The sequence below is a fragment of the Hevea brasiliensis genome, chromosome 5 (genome assembly GCF_030052815.1).
Source record: "Hevea brasiliensis isolate MT/VB/25A 57/8 chromosome 5, ASM3005281v1, whole genome shotgun sequence".
NCBI classification, from domain to species: domain Eukaryota; kingdom Viridiplantae; phylum Streptophyta; class Magnoliopsida; order Malpighiales; family Euphorbiaceae; genus Hevea; species Hevea brasiliensis.
The window spans coordinates 115,953,249-115,963,507 of record NC_079497.1 but is presented as its reverse complement, the minus strand read 5'-3'; the positions used below and the strand labels follow the sequence as shown (position 1 = coordinate 115,963,507).

General features: G+C 44.0%; 1 protein-coding gene across 1 annotated transcript; it reads left to right on the top strand.

Annotated features, from left to right (window-relative positions):
• Nucleotides 1-2,347: 2,347 nt before the first annotated feature.
• LOC131180012 (cytochrome c oxidase subunit 3) lies at nucleotides 2,348-5,003 on the top strand. The gene is made up of 2 exons (XM_058147596.1): nucleotides 2,348-3,002; nucleotides 3,977-5,003. Exons 1-2 carry the CDS (start codon nucleotides 2,526-2,528, stop codon nucleotides 4,844-4,846), a joined length of 1,347 nt encoding a protein of 448 aa, XP_058003579.1. The 5' UTR covers nucleotides 2,348-2,525; the 3' UTR covers nucleotides 4,847-5,003.
• Nucleotides 5,004-10,259: the final 5,256 nt, after the last annotated feature.

The window sequence follows — 10,259 nt, the reverse complement described above, 5'->3', positions numbered from 1 at the left end:
CATCTCTTTTGAGAGGCTAAGATGTTTGTACCAGTACCTTTTCACTCTTAGCTTAGGGACTTAGGAAAAACATATTGGTTCTTCTAGGCGTACTACCGAAAACAGTAGCATAAGGGATCCTCCCATAGCCATAGTTGGACTGCTTGCTAACGCGGACTGCTAAACCGAAGCTTAAAAGCTGTAGTAGAAAAGCCTTTCTCAATTCAACCGATTCTCGTTCTCGAAAAACCAATCGTCCAATGTTGTTAGCCAGTGTACATGAAAAGAGGCTGGAACATCACTTGATGAAAGGGTTGATCAAGAGACCGAAGCCAGTGAGTTTGCGTACTCGAGTGAGGGTACCTTGGTGAAGAGTACTTAGCTTTGTAAAGAGCATCTTCTTAAGCAAAGTGTTGAGTCCACCGGCCTGGATGCAGCTCTTTTGCCTTATGCCTTAGGAAAGAGAGATGCTAGCTCTTCTTGTCTTCCAGTGGGTAAGCACTTCTCTTCTTGGCCTTGGGAGAGTTAGGTAACTTCAGGGTTCCCAATATGGCTGGCAGCTAGAAAGCTTATTAAGAAAGTGTGGCGTCGTCTAAGCCACTATGGTAGGCAAGAGTTTCAGGGAGGATCCCATGTGGGTATATAAAAGAATTGGATATAGCGCATTTTCGAATAAGTAAAGACTCATCGCGGGGTCGATCACAACCAAGAAGAATAGTCGGAAAAGGATTTTAAGTTACCTTCAGCCCTTCCTCAAATCCAAAAAGTGGAGTTCAGAACGAGAAAAGCTGACAGACGAACTGGGAATCATAGAATTCGAAGTTGATAGGATAGGTTCCCTCGGGTCTCTGTAGCATTCCTTTTCTTCACCCTTGGATCTCATTCTTAGTCTTCAAGCTCAACTACTCTTCCCACCTCTCCTTACTCGATAAAAGAAATGCTATAAAGCTCTCCGAAAGGGAAAGCTTATGCCTCTCACTTTATGCTTTTAGGAAGACGTCGCGGTTACACCTTCCTGCTGACCAGTCGGAGATTGTAGTTATGAGAATAGATCACACGATCCCACGCACTCTCACTCTTTCCAACTGGAAGATGGGCTCGGAGGGGAGCTCAATGTGGACGAAGTAGATTCACTACCTCCAGAAACTTCACTATCTACCTACCTGCTGGTTGCTAAACTTTAGGTCTCTTACCAGAGAAAGGAATCTCTGATTGAGCGCATCCCTCGAATTTGTCAATTTCTTCTCGAATAAGGAGAGGAGGCTTGAAGTAACCTTTCAAAATCAAAAAGAGATCCAGATAGGGGAAATCACACGACTGGAGTTCCTCAAAGCTGAGGTTCTAAAGCAGCTAACCAATCTGGGACTCTTTCTTTCAAAGTATCAACACCGAACTTTAGATCTTCTCTTTTTTTCAAAAAACTGAATCTCGATTCAAGTACAAGCAACTAGCCATGTTAGACCAATCTCCTCGCTAAGCTCCTGGTGGGCCGGAAGGAAAAAGGGAAGACTGGGGATTTCCTGTCTTTCAAAAGTTCATAAAAAGAGAACTTCGTTCTATACGATAATTCTCAGTGAAATGATTCCGTCATTCTAGATAGTTCTATATAGAATCAAGATGAGAACTTCCGAGCATTTCTTGCCCATCCATGGAACGAGATAGAGAATGATCTTTCCAGCTAAGCTAGGATAATAAGAAAGTCGGCTTGACACATGACACAAAGCCAATCGAAGGCGAAGGAAAGAAAGGCACGCAACCGCTGAAGTGAAGGTTTCAAGTCCTGAATGCCGGTCTTTGGCTAGAGATGCGCGAAGAAGCCGGTTGTTCTGAGCGATCCTTCCACAGGGAAGAAAGAGCTCGAGTTGGGTGAAGTGAACTTTCAGCATTTCGAAAAGGTCCTATCGCTTTTATCGAGCGAAGACTGAACCAACAGTAGCCCTAAACTTAAAGTTGGACTTCTTTCGATCTAGGCGTCTTAGCAGAGCCCTTTCCTAATGCTAATGAGGAAGGCGAAGAAGTAGCCCAGCCGAACCCCCAAAACACCCCTGCTAATCCGTCCCCGGGGGCGGCTCAAGAGGCGCTGCCGCAGGCGCCAGCACCGGCTGCCCACCTCGCTCCTCCTAACCAGGAGGAGGTTGCGGCACTCCGAAGGGAGATTCACTCTGTGATCAAAGAACAAGTTCAGGTGGAATCTGAAAGGGGGTCGGCCCGCTGTCCACTCAGTTTCCCGAACAGAGGAACTAAACTCAGAGGCCGCCCACCATATAATGGTGGAACTGGAGCTCTCCACAGAGTCCAGTGTAGATACTCTCCGCGAATGGGCGGAGAGAATAAGGGAAGACAAAAGTATCCTTAAGCCCATCATTAAGGAATACCTACCAAAAAGGTAGTCTGTCTTCCCCTCCTCACTTTCTCCCATGTTTTTGTTGGTCAACAACCAACCACAGCTCTCGTTTTCTTCTTCACTACTCGTACAGGCTTGACGGAGTTAAGCTGTTTTGAGGGAAGAATTTTTTCTAAAAACAAAAAGTTTTTCTAAATCAATCATGCCTCAACTGGATAAATTCACTTATTTTACACAATTCTTCTGGTCATGCCTTTTCCTCTTTACTTTCTATATTCCCATATGCAATGATGGAGATGGAGTACTTGGGATCAGCAGAATTCTAAAACTACGGAACCAACTGGTTTCACACCGGGGGAACAAGATCCGGAGCAAGGACCCCAACAGTTTGGAAGATATCTTGAGAAAAGGTTTTAGTACCGGTGTATCCTATATGTACTCTAGTTTATTCGAAGTATCCCAATGGTGTAAGGCTGTCGACTTATTGGGAAAAAGGAGGAAAATCACTTTGATCTCTTGTTTCGGAGAAATAAGTGGCTCGCGAGGAATGGAAAGAAACATATTCTATTTGATCTCGAAGTCCTCATATAGCATTTCTTCTAATCCTGGATGGGGGATCACTTGTACTTGTAGTAATGACATAATGCTAATCCATGTTCCACACGGCCAAGGAAGCATCGTTTTTAATCTCAACCAACCACTTCGGCCTAATCATCCCACTTCTTTCCTCAATCCCAATAAACCCAATAAAGGATATCGATTTCCGATAACCACTTTCACCCGATCCAATTCACCTCCATCGAGGCAGCGAACTAGTATATCATCTTTCCTGAGGAATGGAAGGATGTAGTGGTATTAGAATTCTCCGGCTACACGATGAGAAAAAAGCATCCCTTTTCTCCTTAATAATAGTTTCTTCTATCTGGTACTTAATTAAGATGAAAGCCGGTAAGAAGTGCATCTTGCTTGGAAAGACCGTTGCCGAAGAAAGGGCTATTAGATGGGCGATTCCCCCCTTTCCATTGAAGTAGGTAAAGCGGGATGAAAGCTCTAAGCCCGCATCTTCCGCTTCTATTAGAGGGGCAGCGGATCCAATCCATTCGAAGGGGAGCAGAGCAGACAAATAATGAAGCAAACCAAAAATGAAATTTTGTGAAAGACTCCTTTTGTCCTTGTCCCCCCATCAGCAATTTCTTCTTATACTTTTTGCCTTTTGCTTCTTCTTTATGCTCACTATGCCTTTATTGCTTTATATCCATCGCCTCTTAAACATCTACTCCAAAATAATCAGAGAGGTGTTTGAGTGGAACAAGCAGTTTGGAAGGCCTATCACCTTCCAATACAGCTGGTTAAATGGGGTCAAAATTGGAGTTCAGGAGAAAAAGGGGATTGTCCCAACGAGTCTTCTGTTCAATCAAAGACCTCTAGCTCATAGTTCAATTGGACATGTAGGTTATATTCGTACTGGGTTCTCATGTGGAACCGAAGATCCATTTTCCCACGTAGTTCGTCGGTTAAACCAACGATTCTCTTCTCAAAGTCAAAGTAATAGAGAGATCTTTTTCTAGTTAGACTTCTATCAATGCAATGAAAGAACCATCCCTTCCTATTTGTTTGTCCTGTCAGATAGAAAGAAAATTAGACCCCAAAGAGCCCTTCTTTACCACTTTAGGGGGTGGGGGTGAAGGGGGGGTTTACATACAACCGAGTCTCCGTTTGTTTTTTATGATTGAATCTCAGAGGCATTCTTATCATTTGGTAGATCCAAGTCCATGGCCTATTTCGGGTTCACTCGGAACTTTGGCAACCACCGTAGGAGGTGTGATGTACATGCACTCATTTCAAGGGGGTGCAACACTTCTCAGTTTGGGCCTCATATTTATCCTATATACCATGTTTGTATGGTGGCGCGATGTTCTACGTGAGTCCACGTTGGAAGGACATCATACCAAAGTCGTACAATTAGGACCTCGATATGGTTTTATTCCGTTCATCGTATCGGAGGTTATGTTCCTTTTTGCTTTTTTTTGGGCTTCTTTTCATTCTTCTTTGGCACCTACGGTAGAGATCGGAGGTATTTGGCCCCCAAAAGGGATTGGGGTTTTAGATCCTCGGGAAATCCCTTTTCTTAATACCCCTATTCTCCTTTCATCCGGAGCTGCCGTAACTTGGGCTCATCATGCTATACTCGCGGGGAAGGAAAAACGAGCAGTTTATGCTTTAGTAGCTACCGTTTCACTGGCTCTAGTATTCACTGGCTTTCAAGGAATGGAATATTATCAAGCACCCTTCACTATTTCGGATAGTATTTATGGTTCTACCTTTTTCTTAGCAACTGGCTTTCATGGTTTTCATGTGATTATAGGTACTCTTTTCTTGATCATATGTGGTATTCGCCAATATCTTGGTCATCTGACCAAGGAGCATCACGTTGGCTTTGAAGCAGCTGCATGGTACTGGCATTTTGTAGACGTGGTTCGGTTATTCCCATTTGTTTCTATCTATTGGTGGGGGGGTATATGAAGGAACGAAACAGTGGATTGAGGAATGAAAGCTCGAAGACAAAGAGAACCGGGCTTTTCCAAAGAATTACTGCAGCTTTGCTGCTCCCTTTTTTTATCATATACAAAAAAGTCTCTTCCACTTTCCTACCAAATCTCTCTTTATTCTGGCATATAAATGAAGGGATCGAAGAGATTATGGCAGATTATGTTCACCAAGAAATGACCCGAAATTGGATCTTGGTCTATTTGAGATTGTTCCTTTTAATCGTAATCAAAGATGTTTTCTTGTCTCTCGTTTCCTTCTGAATAAATCGAAGAACCTAATGGATCGAACTCATACATCAAAGCACCAGCTATAGCTATTCAACTATCGGCCTTGCGTTGCAGAAGGAGCGTTCTATTCTGTTTTGAATTGGAGGCAAGAGCTCTTTCTTCAATAAAGGTTTGGAACAGTTCAATGGCAGATCTCCCTCTCTGGCAGGTACGGCATTCAGCTTGTGGATCGAATCGGGTGAATAGAGAAAGGTAGTTTCAGTGATCCTCTGGTTCAAGCCTAATTCCAATCGAGGTTGCCAGAAATCCGCTAGTTGCCTTAAAAGCATGAAATTCAGTCAGCCTTGATTTGACATTCAGGTAAGGATATCGTGGATAAGCTCTTGCTCTTAGAGAATCTACTCTTTGATGCGCAGAAGACGGAGTGAGCTAGACTAATGGCATGAGAACTTCCTTTCCTCGAGAAAGCAGGTTCCTTCTTTTAGCCTTAGTGAACCAAGTTCCGTGATCCAATCAACCTGAATCGGACAGAAGAAACTCTAACTCGAAGGAGGGAATCAACTCTCACGAGAAGGAAGGGCATGATTCAGAAGATAGTGAATCCGGTGTGGAATCGAACTCTCACTCCCATCTTACGAACATTTTCCGAATTCGCTGCAAGCGAATGCCTGAGTCATGGGACATTCCAATCTGAAGAAAGGTTCTTCGGAGCGGGCAAGGCATGGTCTTTAGCCAATCGAGATGTTTGTAAGTCAAGACGGAATCCAGTAAAGTCAATCTGTACTTCCTAAGCTATTCATTCAAGTAGGGAATCAGAGTCAGCTTTGGCATAAAGGAATCTCTGTCTTGGGACTTACCCAAATGAACTGCCTTAGGAATAGAAGCGATGCAGGATGGGAAATTCAAAAGTCTGCAGTAATCAGTAGTTGGCCGGTCCCAGTCTCAGTCGAAGGATAGGAGCCAGTGAAGTGATCCGTTATGGGAAAGGAAAGTCTAAAGTAGAGCGTGAAGCTGTTCCCCTAAGGCGAGTCAAACTGGTATCTTATTTTACGTAATATCGGGTGTTAGAACGGATTCTCCTTTATTAGCTAGTCGAAAATGGTTCATCTGGACTTGCATCCTATGAAGTATTAAATGAATGAAGGAAGCCAAGCATTGAATGACTTATGAAGAGAAGCATGCCTGGCGCTTTCTAGAAGAGTTGTCTTAGATACCGAATCAACTGTCTTAGACTTGACTACAGAGATCGAACTCTCTGGATTGGATCTAAACTTTCTCGAAAGCTTGCTAAAAGTGATTCCCTCGAGAGAGCTTGCAAGTCCAAGATCTGGTCTTCTCTTTCTCTGTCGGCGAATACGCTGCTAGCTGGACTTCCTTTTCTCGCATCAAAGCTTGACTTCCAGCTGCGGGAAATCGAACTCATTGGATTGGCATCTGATCTGGATTGGATTCGGATTTAAGTGGGTTCCATTCAAGCTACAATAACTTTTGGCAAAAAAGCCCGGAAGAGGGGAAGCCATTCAGTAGGGTTTGGCATTGAATAAGCTGTTTGCGTTGCGGCAAATCTGCTCTTAGTTAGAAAGATTAGGTTGGGTTTTTACAACCAAGAAAGGCATGGGTCACTCAGTATATTTACTCCGTTAACAAGTCTCTTGGGGACGCCTAAAGGAAGCAAAGTGAGGATAGAACTTATGAAGGGGAATAGAAGCATTCGGATTCGTCAGTATATAAGGAGAAGAGGAGCCTGAGAAGGAAGCTTGAATAGGTCCTAGAGAAAGTCCATCTATTCCCATGGATCTCCGATCGGGAGCTTTTAAGGACTCGCTAGTGTCCCAGGGATTGACCGGTGGCTCACCCGTAAGCTCTTCGAGCTTCACTGAGGTAGTTCGACTAGCTGGTTGAGAAGCTTTTCCACACTTGAGTCACTAAGAGTGATTCTATTGGAACTTCCTCCACCAAATTCGATCCATCATCTTGTCCCAGAGGTCGATCATTAAGATACAGAAAAGGAGAGAAAGCAGTTCCTCATATAACTGAGAGGAACGTGTCCGGGATAGAGATAGGCGAAGACAGGATAGAAATAGAAGATAGGGTACACATTGCTGGGACTTTCATGAGTATGTAAAAGGAAATAAATTAAAATCCTGGATTTTCGGAAGTCTTCTACAGAGAGAAAGTCCTAGGTGGTTTAGTGATGATGTCCGTGGCCTCCTAGCTCTCTTCTTAAGATCCTAGCTCTCTATACGTTAAGATCCTAGTTTGTTCGTTTTCTCAGTAGCAAAAGCGCTTCTCTCTAAGGTTGACCCCGCCGTTCTATGAAGAGCAGATCTAATTAGATTAGTGTCTATAATTTCTTTCTCCTCTGAGTTTAAAGCCAAAAGAACGGACAAAAGATCGATCGTCTCGAATCTATTTCTATGGATAAATAGAACATTTTGCTAGCACGGTTGGTAGCCAGTCTGTCAATCAAGGAAGCTAAGGTACGATCTTTCTACTGCTGGCTCCCCCTTCGTTTTAGACCCTCATTCTCTCATAAGAAGTGTTCAAATCAACCCGAACAGGAGTACTCTTCGTCATTCTATGAAATTTCTTGGCTGTGAGCTATTCTCTTTCTATTTGCGTCTAGAATGCTCTATAAGTAATGGAATCGGCCCAAGAGCCAGAGACTCTTTTTGACTTATTTAAGTCTTCATTCTGCTTTGCTCTGCAGTCAAAGAGACGACTGTAAACCTATTTTCTATCCTTTCTTCTCTTATGCATATGCAATTTCGAGTCGAATAACTTATAAATGCAGCAGTGATCAACTATACGATAGCACTCGGTATGGGATTCAAAAAACCTCTTTCTTATCAGTTCAAGCTGGGGTTGATTGAAAGAGCTACGTGTCTCGAGGCAAAGGTAGAAAACTAGACTAAGACCGGAAAGAGGCTTCCAGACAAAAGAAGCAATTATGTGATCTCTCTAAGTAGTAAAGACATAAGGAAAGATAAGAGGCGCCCGGGGAACCGCAAGAAGCCCGCAGTACGAAAAAGAGGAAGTTGGAAGCTGAAGCAGAAACGAAGCCAACCGTAGGTTTTTCAGTGAAGTACCCAGCATAAAAGAAAGCTGATGGAAAGGCGATCACAGAGAAAGGAGAAACCTCATCAGCAGAGGGCGTTAAGCCTTAGAAAAACCGAATGGGGATCGACTACCGAAGGGGTAATTTGGACTCATCATCTCGTCTTTATAGTTGCGAATAAGATGGACTCTCTCGGCTTAGTTAAACCTTAAGTTATTATAAGAATTTCGAAAAATGAACTTTTACAGCTATACGAAATGAAATAATAAAGTGCTTTGCCCGTAAATCGGCTTAATCACCCGAGGCAATCGGAATTTGTTTAACACACACGTTTCGATGATCAGTTCAGGCGTCACAGCGCTCCCAGGCGTGATGAAGGGATCATAGGTAGATCAGGGGAAAGAAGAGTACCTTCCCACATCGAGAAAGCCCGTGTTTTTGGCATAAAGACAGATTCCACTCGATGGAGTTCAATCTGAACGAATGATCAGACGTCGAGGAAACCGCTTCGCTTCAAGCAGATTTCGAACCGGTGATTGACAGAAAAAGAGGATCGATTGATTTCAAAGGCACTCCGGGTTAGCCAGCAAACCCAATCGCTTCGACAAAACAAGATCTGGTATAAGTCCAAGATTCGAATCAGTTCAACACCTCCTTTTGTTCCTCAGTTCAGATATTCCAACTTTCAAAGAGATCCCCGGAGGAACGGTCTTATACCACATTGACAACATTTGAAACAAAGAGAAATAAAAGGCACCCTCGGGAAGAGATCTCCAACTGTCAAAAGTCTGGTCGGTCTACCTTGTCCTTCGACGTTGAGATCTGGTGCCACGAACCAACCTTCTCTGAGATTGGATGAGTATTCCCTTCTGGAGCCTCCCAATCCTGTCTGTGACGAAGGCCCCCTCTCCGCCATCATTTCTCTTAGCGGCGGGGAAGCAAGCATCTGAAAGTTTCTCTCGAGTCACTGGCCTTGGAGGAACGAGTGGAATCAACTCAACCGATCTCTCTCCGTCTTCATCTCTCAAGGACCCTGACGGAACTACATGAAAAAGCTAAGCAAAGGCGAGTAAGCCAGCCAATCCGAGTCCATTGCCATGCGCATTCTATTCGTCTCTTCCGGGACCAACTCACGAGATAAGGTGAGCCCCTAAGCCATCTCATTCATCTGAACCAAGGGCGAGCCACCTGCATGTTCATCTTCATCGAGTGCCGGAACCAGAACCAAGCTCTATTCCACCTCTATCGGAACCAAGGCAATGCTCAGCATCTCTTTCTCCTGTTCCACTTCCAGCAGAGCGGCTAAGAAGCAGCAAAGTCCGATACGGAAAAAAAATCCCCTCTCCCTCTCTTCTTCTTTCTTTGTCCCCCGAACCAATGATTTGATTCAATGCCCCGGAGCCAGCAACTTTGGATGGCTCGGCGATAGCTATCTGATTCCTACTATCAGAGGCGAGTTAGAACCGGATACAAAGCAATCTTCTCCAATGTCATATATTTCTCCTGATCCCGATTCCACAGGCCTCTTCCGAATGTAATCGAGGCTTTTACCGCTTCCAAGGATTATTCCAAGGAAGGATTAGGGTCCCAAGGATGGGTGAGCTGCCTTGATCGCAATAGCTAACGGCTTAGGCCTACTTATAGCCCACTTCTCTTATGATATTTCTTAAGTGAACCTTCCATCCTCTGGAATGTGTGCGAGAGAGCTAGCCCCATTTCTTATGCCCCGGACATGAGTAGTCTCAGCTGAAAAGCATCCTCGACCATGTCCTGGAACTTCTTTCTATGAACTGATGGCTCGGTAAACCGTACTAAGCCCTTAGCTTGAGTGCGAGACATAGGGATGCTTGCTGAGCAATGGTTTCGGGAAGCTCTCTTCCTATGTAATTTGAAAGAGCCAAGGGAGAGTTGTTACCCTTTTTCCTTATTCGCTGGTCTCACTCTACAAGATGAGATAGGAAATCCCTCATTATGAAGATCACTGAAGTAATGAAAGAAAGATAATAGTATATGACTAAGATCCGTCTTTTGATGCGGGTAATGAGGTAAAGGTAAGGGTATTTTGTTAGGTGATGATATCCTCATCACTGACCCGTGGGTT